Below are 15575 nucleotides of genomic sequence, written 5' to 3' on the forward strand. Positions count from 1 at the left end.
CCTATTTCTGTAGTAACCCAGGTACTGTAATTCCCAAATGCTTTTCTTGTTTGACACCAGGTGCCACAGTGGAGGACTGGTTAGTAGGTCCACCTCACAGTGCACAAGTCCAGAGTTCGATTCCAGGCCTCTGATCCCTGTGTGGAGTTTGCATATTCTCTCCGTGCCTGCGTGTTTTCTCCGGGTACTCAGGTTTCCTCTCACATTTCAAAAACATGCGTGATAGGTTAACTGAACATTCTATATTGTTCCTAGGAGTGTTTATGAGTGCAAATGGTTGCTGTTCATCTGTGTTTGTGCTGCGACACCCTGGCAAACAGTTCAGGTTGTCCGAGGACAGCTGGGGTTGGTTTCAGCACTCCCCGCGACCCTAGTGAGGATAAACCGGTTTGGGTCATGGTTGGATGGTTATTTTACAGCAATATCATTATGATTACGATTCAAATAATAAAATGAATGAATAACTACACTTATTTTTGGGCATGAAGACTTTATTTACACTCGTTAGAGGTGAAACCAACATCAAAATTAAGAAACAAAATGTTGAATACGAAACAGCAGCAGTTCACAACAGAAAAAAATTGAGAGCTAATCAGAGGCGTTCGGGGGGGACTCATTTCTCAGCCCTGGTTGTTCATGGCTCAGACCAGCTGACGTTAGTTTACAATGTTTTCATGGAGATGTTTAATTTTACCCTTATTATTTTACCATTCTAACATACTTAGCCATTATCCTCCAACATTGATGTTTGTATTGCATTTTATCAAAGATCCAAATTACAAATGATTGTGCCGACAAAATCACAATCAGTGCTTATTGAGTACAAAAATGCAAGTCGTTAAAATGCACAAACGGACAAAAAGGGGCCAATTAGCAAGTCTACATAACATGGGAAAAGACACGTTATCTGTCATAAGACAATTTGATCAATGCTGTTCAGTCAGCAACATTTCAGCAGCTAGCATGGCACTGTTATTTGAAACCAATTGACACCACTTAACGGTGCACTACTTAGTGGACTGACACTAACTTCACGATCGCCACACACTAACAGGTACTTTAAAGAAATGTGACATAAAACACATGTGGCAAAATAGTGTGATGAAATGAAAACAGACCATGGCTAAGTGTTTGCTTGCACATGAATTAGACTGACACGATTTACTGGCCAATGATGTTTTGCAAGTGATGGGTGTTAAGCATTCTTATTCCTCTTTTAACTATCTTACGGTCTCGAGCTGTCCTGGAATAACACCATCTCAAGCAAGAAAAGGACTGGATTATTCCCTTCCAACTTCATCACTGTGTATGGAACTCAAAGAGAGTCTCAAGGCAACCTGTGCTACAGCAACAAATCCCCTCAAGGAGGAATGAAGACTAAAAGTAGTTTACTGGCAGTTGGAACTACAGCCGGGACCATTTATCTCGTTACTGAAAACATGCTGGACAAGGATCACGAGCGGAGTCCCACTTTACCAGTCACTGTCAGGACTGATGACACATGGAGAGCTCAGAGTAGAAAGCAACGTGTTGCAGAGAAAACAGCGGTTGCTGCAGCTTAGTGAAAACAAAGTCATGCAAGATGTACCGAGGTGGGACTCCTCCCAGGATACGATGGAAAGATACCAGCAGTTTGCATTTTATTCTGAAAAGACCAACAGCGCTGTCAAGAAGACTAAGAGGAACACTCATGGCCCTCTTTTCATTCCGAGCACAAGTCTAGCGTTTGCGCCTTTGTGTGCCCTTCTGGGACGGAAGTAGCCTTTCCGGCCAATCCAAGTGTCATCCCTCATTTGCATCAAAATCAGGGCGCTCGAGTACACCATGCTAGACACTGCGCAAACGAAAATAGACTCGCTGCTGTCCATGCATGATATTGACAGGTAAGCTGTAAGCGCTGCCCTTGCGGATGAGGTAGTCGGCTGTGCATGTGACGTGGGCAATTGGAGACGGCGTAGCACCTCACATCGTGTGTCAATGTGGAACCCCAACCCAGAATGATTCAAAGCTCCCAATTTATTTGCTGCACTTGGTTTTTCACAGCGGCTGTGAGATCTTTTTACTGCAGTCGAACGAAAGCACCAAGATGGACGTCCTTGAAAATGTTTGATTTTCATTTCTTCTGCAAGCGTTTTTGCCCTCAGTTGAACAGTAACTGGGCTTGGTGAAACTTGATTTGCAGCTTCCTCCACTTGCGGACCATGGATTTGTTGATCTGAATTTCGGATTCCGCATAAACGATCGCTTGTAGTTTGAACTGTGCTTCGTAGGCATGTCTCTTCATAGCTGCCATTTTCAGGTTATTGTATATAAACATACAGGCACTAGGTACACCTACCAGGGGTGCTTTTAAACTCCTCTTTCATGCCCACCTTTCCCCCTTTAACATCCGCATGCTGTTCTCTGGTACGTCCGTTTTGCGTCGATATAAGCAGCGTGTCAGCACAATACCAGTCAGTCAAGCGGAGCGCTCATCAAAGTCACACAACATTCACAGAATTTGGAACTAGGTGCACGCACAAGACACACCGCATTATTACGCGTCAGACTTTTGAGTGAGTGTGTGTGTGTGTAAAGTATGGAGTATGCATTTTCTAACATTGCTTCGTGTTAAAGATTACCTTTCAAAAAAAAGTGTTCAGAACAAACACGAATGATCTATGGACTAGGTATTTTGTCGAATTGGAGTGAAAAGAGCCCTGTTGATTTGTGAAAGCCACAACCTCCATCTCTTGCTGGAGAAATGTTCCAACATCTCCCCTTGATTCCAACACAGCAATTAACCATTCTTTGATGTTGGCCATCACATTTTTCTATTGTCAAATACTCACTAAGCACTGGAACAAAACAATACGTAACCTCCAGCATGGCGTCTGCAGCTGTGTCCACAGGTACATGATATCACAAAACCATTGCCAAGCGTGTATAATATATACCTGTATTCAAATACAGTAAAATGTAAAACACATATTCTGATGTTCACAGGTTTCTTTTGTGTGTGCATGTGTGTGTGTGTGCATAGAACAGACACTCATAAGTTTTTTTTCCTCACTACTACCTGACTTTTACAATTTAGTGGTGTTGAACAGATGGGAACCAAGCAATCAAGCTAGTGTGCAGTTCCATGAGATATGTCGTCATAGACAATGTGATCAAATTGTTCAAGTCCAGCAAAAATATAAAGGTAAAACTTTAGATCTCACTCTCATAAGTGTGCATATGCGTTTTCAATGATAGGATTTCAGCATAACTCCGTGTGGTCCTACGGTACAAGTCCAGACCTGTCAAGATTTCAACATCTCTGACCCGGGCTGTGTGGAGCTTCATCAGGTCCTCCACCCAGTTCGACTCCTCATCTGAGCTCTGCAATGAATCATTGATCAGTATTAGTATTGGTTTTACTCATTTTTCGGTAACTAACATCACCTCTAGGCCTCATTCTCAATAAAAAGATTTTAGCCTGGTCCACACATAATGATAATCAGTCACATGTTTAATATTTACATAGAGACCAAACTTTTCTGACGAGAAGCCCCCCCCCCCCCCACACACACACACACTTTGATCCCTGTGACTATTATTGTGATGCAGTTTATTTCAGAATTTTTCCTGATGAACGAAAGCCATCAATATATTTCCTCATAATCTCGTCACATTTGATCAATGACCAAACAAGTCACAGTGAACCAATGAAACTGTTGGAGTCCACCGTCATACTGAATTTTCATATCAGCCATTTGCAGTTGTAGAGGGCACGCAACAGGGAAGGGCAGGCTGCCTGAGAGAGAAATGCGGAAGGAAGTGTGTGCACAAAGGAGTACGGTGCTGTGTCGGAACAATTGAGAGTAAGGAGAAGCACCTTGAGTTAAGTTTAATGAAGATAGGGAACAAGTGTCATAAATGCATCCATCTCTGCGGTGTGACCCCAATCCCTCTGTTGTTTTGTCTGGCTGCTGGACTCCCACGATTGCTTGCAACGGATGAGAGGCGTTATCCCTGTTGGACAGAAACTCCGGCTATGGAGCAACCTCTCCCAAAAACGTAATAAATGAGTTTCCAATGGCTGCAGTGCTACACGATGAAGAAGACACGGTCGTCTGAGAATTTGCCTCAAAGTACAATGAGAGACTGAGAACGTTTCGGGGAGGTTACTGTGTAACAAGCTGCATTTGTTTGGAAAAAATGCATCTATCCGTGTTTAAGGTAATTATTATAATGTTGTTTTTTTTTTTATCCATCTATGCGACCTTTTTCTTTGCAAATACATGGAGACCTGCGGCTAAAAAAGAGAAATGGCCAATATAAGTATCTATATCTTTTGATGGCAAGATTTAGCTGTTGCAGCTTTTAATCAGGTGTGTTTTGTCATCCGATATTACGTTACTCCACTTATTAGTTGGAATGAGCCCAAGTAAAAAGATTGGCAGTGTTCCTTACATTGCAAGTCTCATCATTGTTTGGTCTGTGTGGCAAGATGAAGGCAGCAGAGCTAAGGGGGCCACCACATGAATCTGCAGCCTTTCTGAAGTCTAAACAGCTGGTTAGAACCACAAAAAAGTGCGTTGGGATGGGTATTGTACCACGTGCATACCTGCAGTCAAGAAAAAAAAATCATGAAATTAGTCATGTGGAATGAAACTGAACAATATTAGTGCGTTTCAAGTTCATTCACGTTTAACACTAAAATTTATTTTAAATAGCAACATGACAAGTGAATAAAGATTAAACGAGTGGGTCTCTAAAATCCTCCAAAAGAGATTCAGAAAAAACTTTTGTTATTATAGATTGTAATACTGTATATATGTATATATTGTGATATATTGAATTATCTCAGAATAAGTCTAAATCGCACCATTTTTTCCACTTGATTGTAGCGGATGAGGGCCTGAGGGGCACTTGTAACTTAAGTCACTGATCAGGTCAAATCAAAAAACTAAAAAATTAATAAAAAATTGAAAAATAGCCCAAGCAATTTTTGTATCTCGAAAAACTCATAATTTGGAGCACTTTCAAGATGCAGTATTATGATAAAGCATTTTAAAAAGTCTTAAATCTCATATTTTAAATTGCAAAGTTCCGACTGCTACCATGTTAGCATTTGCTTAGTTCTCATTATTTCTAGAGTTCAGATTTTTTTCTCAAGTCTCAAGTAGACCTCCATCATTTCATTTAAATTTACAGCATTTCAGAACATAAAATAAAATGTTGGAGAGTCTTGACTCGGTTTCCACAGATTTCTGACGGGACTGTCGCACCATCCTTGGTATTGATCAACAATAGAATCAGCGTTTCATAGTTGGCATTGTCAGTGATTAATAATGTGTAATCATGTGTAACACTGACGAGTGTTTTCCTCAAGTTTCATTAACTAAAGGGTCCTGGTACAAAAATAATCCGTATTCTCAAAAGACGATTTAACAAATGGTTGTGAGTACTTAAAAATATAGAAAAAAAAAATCTTACTCTTTAATCTTGTCAGTGGAGTCCTTTACACCATCAAAATCATTATCAAATATTGGTCCAGTGAGAACATTCAACCCATTTCTTTCAGTGCCATATTTCTTCAAAAGGACTCTCTGAAAATAAAACCATATTTCTGGGGTGGGGGGACGAGAGTGTGGAAAGAAGGAGGTAAGTATAAGTGGTCTGAGAATGAAGGAAATAATGGTGACAAAGAAAGAAACAGAAACCAGTTTGCAAATGAATGAAAATGGGTGGGGGGATTATGGTACAGTCACTGACAGCTCTACAAAAGACCTTGCCTTGTGGGGCGAGGACGATCAGGAGAGAGGGACTAGATAAAAAGCATGAAGGTCAACGATTGGACAAGTCAAGCTGCAGAACTTCAGGCCAGTAGAAAACCTGTGCAGGGGCAAGCTTCGAGTTTTCAAGCCATAGAATGATTTGGAGAGCTTCTGTAAGGAGCAGTGGGCCAAAATCCCGACTGAAAAAGCTTGCCAAAATTTTGCACTGGCTGCTGCAAATGTGATGTTGCAACACTCTGAAATTGCCATTGATATTTTGAGCAAAACCAGTGGCCAACTGTCGGCCACTCATGAAAACTATGCGCTGCACGGCACACTGTGTGACAGTTCACTCGGGTTTGGCTGCATCGCTTCGTGTGCAGCTTAGTAGGCATTGTGTTTACAGTAATATTAACAATACGACACTTGTGCTAAACTTAGATTTACGCCTTAAATTTAATTGACACAAATTTCAAAAAAAAAAAAAAGTGTCTTCATATCAACCATGCATTCAACGCAAAATAATGGAAGAGGAAACAAAACAGTGACCAGACATTATATTTCTCGGATGGCATTATAGCTCAGCTGTTAAATTAATGCATTCGACGACGGTATGAAAACTCAAAGATTGTCATATGTGAAGGAGGCAACTATTCCAAAGCTGGATGGGATGATAGAAAAGTACTTTTTAAAGCAGTCTCCATGGTAACGTTTCTTTTTTCCTTCTGAAGAATGTATCCGTACTTCAGATTTGAATCTTCCAGTGTGACCTCTGTACGTCGACTAACTAAATCTTCGACAAACAGTACACAGTGACACGTTTACTTCTTCCTTGATGTCACAGAAAGTTGTTTTAAGGTATTTCGATACAGCCCTGAAAATGTTTCGGTCATCAGCTGCGGCTATTTTTCTTGGCTTACCCGTTCAATGTCTGAAACATAATACAGCAGTGGTTTCCTCAGGGCGTTCCGAATGGATAGCTGTGGCTGTAGTTCGTGTAAAGGTTCTGATTGATTTTCCAGCTTTTTTCACCTTTCAGCTGTGCAATTGCCTTTTTCTCTTTTCGTTTCATGTTGGTTCTATTTCAAACTAGTATGAATGCGGTCTTCACTGACAAAACCCAGAAACGGAGTGTCAACATTTCACTGTATATATTGTTGGGATGTTGGACAAGATACAGCTGGGCAACATAACACACCTGTTCGTCGCGTTACAATATTTTTGCTCACATGATAAATGGATTTGGGCACACAAAATTGATTTTTTTTTTTGGATTACTTTCAAATGCAACCCCCAGAAAAGAGGTCGCGATGTTGATATCATGTCACATTCATCAAATGATTAACACATTTTTTTTTCCCAGTCTGCAAAAGTCAAGCAATTGGCCTCACTGCTCTAGTACTTTGGGAAGGAAGTGGACAATAAATGCTGAATGAGATACTTACTCTTGAATGCAGGATACATAGGAACAGTGTTGGTTATAAAAAGGGCTTCGTATTTCTTCTCGATGCTTGTGGATAATTCTGTCGAAATATAAAGTACATTTTAGTAAATTGCGATATCAACATTTTCATACAACTATTTAATCCAGATTAAACTATTTCTAAAACAAAGGCCACTCAACAATTGCTTGTACAGTGTTCGGGTTGAGCGGCAATACTCAAATTTGGATTTACTTTAACTGTACTAATCAAGACTCAAGACAACAAATTGAGTGATCACATTCTTATGAACAAGAATTCAAATGTGTTACATTAATTATTTATGTTTTTTTTTTAAATAGAATACAATTTTCACTTACGTGGTGGGTATAAGAAGGCAAAGGTGACATGTTTTTCTGCCTTGTAGTTTGTACAGGACTGGGTGAAGGCTGATTGGACTCTGGCATCTGGCCGAACACAGTTCATCAGGACTTCAGGCAAAGCAGACACTTCTACCTGAATGACCACATGAAGGACAATGTTTGAATATTGCATGCTTCATTATCATGGGAGATATTCTTGCTCCTTGCAGCTTTTGTTCACGTTCACTTTTGTGTTATGTATAGTGCACATAGTGGACAGCAAATCAGAGCTGCCAACCTGGAGGAATTTACTCGATTTCTGTACTCTTTGCAAATTTATCATACACAAAGATTTCAGTTCATCAAACCAATTTTAATAGCACACAGAGACAGCCCAAGTACACATAACATGCCGTTTCTAAATGCCAATTTAATTTATTCAGACACAGTATATATAATCCTCGTCTCACCCCTCGGGTGGTGTCCGTCCCTCATTCAGCTCGGGTCCTCTACCAGAGGCCAGGAAACTTGAGGGTTCTGCGCAGTATCCTTGCTGTTCCCAGCACTGCACATTTCTGGACTGAGATGTCCGATGTTGTTCCCGGGATCTGTTGCAACCACTCATTTAGTTTGGGGGTCACTGCCCCGAGTGCTGCGACCACCACAACACTGAAGGGGTCTCACTCCCTGAAGGAACAATAGCAGACATTGAGGACAGCTACAAGTACCTCGGTATACCACAAGCCAATGGCAACCTCGAACTGGCAACAAGGAAAGCGGCTACAGCCAAATACCTCCATCGAGTGAGGCAAGTCCTAAGAAGCCAGCTCAATGGCAAGAATAAGACCCGGGCAATAAACAGCTATGCCCTGCCAGTGATCAGATACCCTGCAGGAATAATAAGGTGGCCAAAGGAAGAGATTCAGACCACGGACGTTAAGACCCGGAAGCTCCTAACCATGCATGGAGGGTTCCATCCCTAATCCAGCACCCTGAGACTGTACGCAAGCGGAAAGGAAGGAGGCCGTGGACTAGTGAGTGTGAGAGCCACTGTCCAGGATGAAACATCCAAGCTCCATGAATACATCAAGGAGAAGGCTCCAACGGATGACGTACTCAGAGAATGTCTCAGACAATGGGGAACAGAAGATGAGGCGATGGAAGAGGGACCATCATGGGAGGACAAGCCCCTACACGGGATGTACCACCGGACCATAACTGAAGTGGCCGATCTCAAGAAGTCCTATCAGTGGCTAGAGAGGGCTGGCCTGAAGGACAGCACAGAGGCACTCATCCTGGCTGCTCAGGAGCAGGCCCTGAGCACCAGAGCCATTGAGGCCCAGATATACCACACCAGACAAGACCCAAGGTGTAGGTTGTGCAAAGAGGCACCTGAGACGATCCAACACATAACTGCAGGGTGTAAGATGCTGGCAGGGAAAGCCTACATGGAACGCCATAACCAGGTGGCTGGCATAGTCTACCGAAACATCTGTGCGGAGTATGAACTGGAAACCCCAAGGTCAAAATGGGAAACACCTCCGAAGGTGGTGGAGAATGACAGAGCGAAGATCCTGTGGGACTTCCAGATCCAGACTGACAAGATGGTAATGGCGAACCAACCAGATATCGTGATCATAGATAAAGGGCAGAGGAAAGCCGTTGTAGTGGATGTAGCGGTCCCAAGTGATGGAAACATCAGAAAGAAGGAACACGAGAAACTCGAGAAATACCAAGGGCTCAGAGAGGAGCTGGAGAGAGCCTGGAAGGTAAAGGTGACAGTCGTGCCTGTGGTGGTCGGAGCACTCGGGGCAGTGACCCCCAAACTAGATGAGTGGTTGCAACAGATCCCGGGAACAACATCGGACATCTCAGTCCAGAAATGTGCAGTGCTGGGAACAGCAAGGATACTGCGCAGAACCCTCAAGCTTCCTGGCCTCTGGTAGAGGACCCGAGCTGAATGAGGGACGGACACCACCCGAGGGGGGGTGAGACGAGGATTTTTTTTTTTATATAAATAAAAATCCAAACCTACCTGTCCTTATGTGAAAAGGTAAACCTGAACCTAATAATGGGTTGTGCCACCCTTGGCAGCAATAACTGAAATTAAGCGTTTGCGATCATTGGTGACGAATCTTTCACATCGCTGTGGAGGAATCTTGGCCCACTCTTCTTCGCAGATTTTCAAACATGAACTGCCCGTTTAAGGTCACACCACAGCATCTCAATTGGATTCCAATCCAGACTTTGACCACTCGAAAACATTAATTATTCTTTTTTTTTTAACATCATTCAGAGGTGGACTTGCTGGTGTGTTTCGGATCATTGTCCTGCTGCCTGATCCAAGAACGTTTGGGTTTCAGGTCGCAAATTGATTGTCGGACATTCTCCTTCAGAATTTTCTGGTAGACAGCAGAATTCATTGTCCCATAAGATTAAGATATCCTTTATTTGTCCCGCAATGGGGAAATTACAGTCAGAATTCAGAAAGGAAAACACTGATTCAGAAAGGAAAACACTGCAAGTTGTCCTGGTCCTGAGGAAGTGAAGCAGCCGCAGACCATCACACTGCCAACGCCATATTTTACTGTTGGAATAACGTTCTTTTTATCAAACGTGCTATTTTTACCCCAGACCTTTTCCAAAAATTTAAAATTTTGATTCTTCAGTTTTGAGAATGTTTTTCCCCCCCAAGTCTTGAGAAACATCAAGATGTCTTTTTGCAAATGTGAGATGAGTGCTAACAAGGTCTGAAATTCTTCGAGTGTTGTACTAGGTTCTTTTGCAACCTTCTGGATGATTAATGAGCCCCAGAACCTTGAAATTGGCTTTTTAAACCTTTTCCAGACCTTATTTCTTCTTGAATTCCTTTGAATTGTGGCATGATGCGTTTATTTCTTGAGATCTTGTAGTCTTGCTTCACTTTGTCTAACAGATTCTATTTATGTGATTTCTTGATTCAACAAATTTGGTACTACGGTGTTGCCTGTAAAAATGTGACTCATCTTTCCTAAAACGGTTGTTAGTCACACTTACTTTGTGATTTAACAAGGGGGGACAATTACTTTTTTTACATAGTGACAGGTAGTTTTGAATTATTTTTGTCTAAATAAATTACATTGGCACTTGGAAATCGCATGTTGTGTTTCCTTGGGTAGTCTCTGTATGGTATTGTCTGATGAACTGAAACCTTCTTATGTTATAAATATGCAAAGAACACAGAAATCAGAAAGGGGGAAAATACTATTTCAGAGCACTGTATAAATAATAATACGTAATTTGAGAAAGTCTCTCCTCAAACACTTAATGATATAATGTGAAACAATAAGAAATAAGTCTTGACAAAACTCACTGTATTTGGGGGGGCAGGTAGCAAATAAATAACCAGTACAGTACCTGTCGGCTAATGGTGTATGAAGTCCACAGAGGCATTGCGAGATCCTCATTGTAGCCACAGACATAGTCAGTGTGGTGCAGAATGGAATACTTTGTATGGTATCGTACTGCAGGTCGACCGTATGGCATATTCCTACTGTCTAAAAAAAAAAAAGAAAAAAAAATCAGACTGCACCAATAGAGAGGTCAGTGTGGTCCATATTGGAGTACTTGGTATGGTACTCAACTTCAGATACACAATAATAAGGCAATTTCGTACTCTCTAAAAATAAATAAAAGAATACAGTACAGAAACAGACAACCTGCAATGTAAAATGAAAACGTACACTAAAATGAATTTTGATGAATGATTTGGATATCTGGTTTATTGCACTATTAAAGATTTGTCACCATCTCACATTTTGACTTCAGCACCAGTAAAACGTTTGATGACAGTTTCCTGCTACATTATGACAAAGTGTGTGTATAGTCGACCCCCGCATACCTATGGTTCAGCACCCGCAGTTTCGCAAATTGCGACTATTTTCCCCCCTCAAATTTTCCCCATTTCTTGTGGAAATCCTACATTGAATGTTTTCTGCATTATTTTGAAGATGAGGGCGGGGGTTGAAAAAAAATACTCCCCAATGCAATTCAACGGGCATTAATTATACACTGATTTTCACTGTGTGGGACCTAGCTCGGCCCTTATCCCCCGCAAATTGCAGGGGTCGACTGTAATTGCATAATTTGTTGCATCAGTTTGCACTGACCATCAATAGCTTGCCTCAGTCGCTGATTTAGCTCCTCCACTTGGTTCTGTAAGAAACAGAGCCAGAGTGACTCCAGATTATAGCCTCGTGCAATGGTCACTTTCAAACCCCTTTGGTCCCGTCGTTTTACTCGAAACTGCAAAAAGAATGAAGAGGGGGGGAAAAAGCGTCTCTTGACAGTGATCAACATAATAAGAAGCGCTTCATATATTTTCTATTACAGACATGGGCCAATTTCACTGTCATGATAAAGGAAAGATTGCCGAAGATATCAGGCCAGTAGTGGCTAATCTGGAGCACCAGGAGAATTTCCTGTGGGCCAAGATGCATGGCCCGCTACACACTATTGGAATACCACATAAGCATTCACAAAAGCTCTCTCTCTCTCTCTCTCTACCTCTGTCGCTCTACCTCTTTGGACACACGCTGTCCCTTCTTTATTGAGTTAGCTACTACACAATGGACAATTACACACGTGGCAACTTTTTTGTGCAGTGACAATTAAGACAGTGTGATAGGTGTGTGCAGCTCTCAATAGGTCAGTACGATCAGTATTTGCAAATAGAAAGCTAGAATATTAGGTATTACGAGAATCAGTGCTGGTATTTCTCTTAACATTGTACCCATGGACATAGCTCTGCAAGTTCTGCTTCGTTTTAGGTCTTTTTTTTAGTTTTCCAAACATACAGTGTTGACTCAACTGCATTACATCATTGATAAACGCAAGACTGCGTACCCAGACACTGTGTTTTTCGTTTTAGCTCTTTTTTTTTAGTTTTCAAACATACAGTGTTCACTCAACTGCATTACGTCATTGATAAACGCAAGACTGCGTCCCCAGACACTGTGTTTTTCGTTTTAGCTCTTTTTTTTTAGTTTTCAAACATACAGTGTTCACTCAACTGCATTACGTCATTGATAAACGCAGGACTGCGTACCCAGACACTGTGTGTGTTTCATTGTGTGATATCAGATACTGCAACATCACAACTGTTCTCCCAAAAGTAAAGATGCCAACATTGGGCCAAATTGATAATGTCAAGGATGCACAAAAAGATGTGCCTTGATATAATCTGACCAAATTCCTGTGCTCTTCTCCCAACCTACAGGCAGCTACTCCAACACCTCCACCCCCACTAAACAACTGTTTAAGTTTGGAATGAAGAAACTGATCTTGTACTTCAGGAGTGTTTTTTTTAACTACAAACTGGGATGTGTTTAATGCCACCATTGTGAGTAAGGACAACTCTGGAGACTTAAGGGAATACCGGTATGCCTCAGTCTTCACGGATCAGCACAGGTGTCAAAACATTGTCACCACCAAGCGCGGCAAAATCTTTCCAAATCAAAACCCCTAGATGAACTGTGAGCTGTTTCATACACAATGCACACTCTGCTGCATTTGCCTCAGATGTTACCGAGGTTTATCAACACACCAAGATGACAAACTGGACCTCCATTCTGCTTCAGAACTGCTCCACTGACAATGCTGTCAACGAAGTCAATCAAAGTGCCCTCACACAACTCTGAAAAAGGGCCCTTTAGTTCGAATGCTGTTTATTGACTACAGCTCAGCATTCAATAAGGTCATCTCAGGCAGGCTGGCTGAGAAGCTGCTCCCCCTCAGACTATCACCCGTCACTCTCTGCAACCAGGTGTTGCATTTCCTCACAGAAACACCCAGAAAGTCAGACTGCAAAAGGACACCAGGCGCGAGGACAGTGAGCATGGGGATCCCACAAGGGTATGTGCTCAGCCCTCTTATGTACACCATCTTCATCCATAACATAACATCTCCTCCCAAGATGACACCAACATCATTAAGTTTGCTGACGACATGACAATCCTTGGCCTGAACACTTGCGGAACTTGGGCTTGTTTCATCCCTGCCCAAGGCATCTGGACAACTGAAATGGCGAGTTTGGTCACAATTCAGCAAAAAAAAAAGTTCTCAGCCTTTGCACAGATTCGGCACTTATTTTTGACCATATTTAATGTGTTTAGAAACAAAATACTCTAATCACTTTGCCTTTAATTAAGTAAATGATGTCAACTTGCTCAATGCACTGCATTTATTTCTACATTTTTTGCCGCCATTGTGTTTCTCTCTACCCTTAGAACGCAATTTCTTCAGAATTAAATTATGCATTTTAACTCCAGCAAAACACCTTCTTTTCATGATTAAGAGTACAAGTCATCAGGTGCCACATCTCAATAATTTTCATTTATACGTGTGCAGCATCTCAATAACCTCCACTCCCACTCAAAGGCTGCTGTTTCTGGTATTGTTAACAAGCACTTCCTTCACCGAAACAAATACCTTACTTGCGCTGTGATACAAATGCTTTCTTATGTCATGTCATGTTTCTGACCTTCATGAAAATGTTTTTTTCCTTTTATTTGGTGATTATATACTGTATTGTGTGGTTTCCAGGAAAAAATCTGTAAGGTCATCATAGAAAATACATTTTCCTTGTAGCAGTAGAAATTCATCATTCATATCAAAGGTAGTTCTGTATTTGAAAGACTTCTTCCCACTCAAAGGCTGCTGTTTCTGGTATTGTTAACAAGCACTTCCTTCACCGAAACAAATACCTTACTTGCGCTGTGATACAAATGCTTTCTTATGTCATGCCATGTTTCTGACCTTCATGAAAATGTTTTTTTCCTTTTATTTGGTGATTATATACTGTATTGTGTGGTTTCCAGGAAAAAATCAGTATGGTCGTCATAGAAAATACATTTTCCTTGTAGCAGTAGAAATTCATCATTCATATCAAAGGTAGTTCTGTATTTGAAAGACTTCTTCCTTCTTTCTTTTCTGATTGATATAAAAATGATCTATTTATATATAAATACATAACTTGGGGTAGGACTAGATAAGTTTTTTACTTCTTCCTACTCCTTTGAACATAAAAATTGTGTTGTATGATGACTGATTTCTCTTTCCTTTTTACTATTTTACTTACCTTACTTTTTGTCAATTTATTACTGTATGTTTTTATGTTCAATAAACAAACAAACAAACAAACTTTGATTCTTTAAAATGATTCAGAGTGGACCCTGATATCCTTGGGGGATAGACACGCGAATAGCAAAAATCTGAGTGTAATTTATGCCCATCAGAATGCTTTGGGAAATAAATGAATATTTGTAATATTGAGAAAATCTCACAAAAAATCTGGGAATATGTGGGTGCCCAACTTCTAGTATGTGGGGGTCCACTGAATATTTGGCGAATCAAATCAACATCAGTTTTTTTTTAAGTCAATTAATTAACATATGAGTTCCCGTGAGCAACATTTCAAACTTTTGAGTTCAAATATTTAAAACTGCACTGAACTGTGCCATTGCTGTCTTGATTAGTAATAGAGATACTGCATATTTATGACACTGTATAGTGCATAACTTCATGTCAGCTATGAACTGTAAAGAAACCTGGGCCAAGATCGGCAACAATGTCATTATAGTAGACCTTGTAATTGCAATTGCAGCCAAGGTCATCTGTTCCTGTATGAATTTGAGCTGAAGTGGTTGGCTTTGAAACTTCCTCTGGCATTGTAGGTTTATAGAAAGGGTTTCTTAGCAGGTGGTTCAGACTGCCGTGGGTTCCATTATTGGGTGCTGGTGTTAGACCAAGAAGATCTGAAAGCAAAAACAAAAAAACCAAGCAAAAAACAAGTCAGCTAAAGAGACAAATATACAGGCATCCCATTAAAAGTATAGTGGAGATATTTGATAACTTCACATGTACAGCTAGATCCCATTGAGAATACTTTTGCATTTATATATCACCACAATGGATTTCAAATAAAGTAACCGAAATGTGATTAAAATGTAGGCTTTAAGCTTTAACTTGAAGGACAAAAGAAAAGTATGAGCCCTTCCTATAGCCGTCAC

The 15575-nt window shown here is 40.9% G+C and overlaps 1 protein-coding gene across 1 annotated transcript in view; it reads right to left on the bottom strand.

The window, feature by feature from the left end:
* Positions 1-225: 225 nt before the first annotated feature.
* Positions 226-15575, bottom strand: part of enpp2 (ectonucleotide pyrophosphatase/phosphodiesterase 2) — a 38111-nt gene continuing 22761 nt past the window's right edge. Inside the window, exons 18-25 of the mRNA XM_086113849.1 lie at positions 15151-15320; positions 11676-11811; positions 10924-11063; positions 7546-7681; positions 7190-7267; positions 5464-5596; positions 4438-4591; positions 226-3363 (exon numbers count right to left, since the gene is read on the bottom strand). Coding sequence (XP_085969975.1) covers positions 3193-3363; positions 4438-4591; positions 5464-5596; positions 7190-7267; positions 7546-7681; positions 10924-11063; positions 11676-11811; positions 15151-15320 — 1118 coding nt within the window. The 3' untranslated portion in view covers positions 226-3192. The remainder of the gene's footprint in view (positions 3364-4437; positions 4592-5463; positions 5597-7189; positions 7268-7545; positions 7682-10923; positions 11064-11675; positions 11812-15150; positions 15321-15575) is intronic.

Source organism: Hippocampus guttulatus, chromosome 6, assembly GCF_054856545.1.
Source record: "Hippocampus guttulatus isolate MCC_2025c chromosome 6, RoL_Hgut_1.0, whole genome shotgun sequence".
In the NCBI taxonomy this organism is placed as follows: domain Eukaryota; kingdom Metazoa; phylum Chordata; class Actinopteri; order Syngnathiformes; family Syngnathidae; genus Hippocampus; species Hippocampus guttulatus.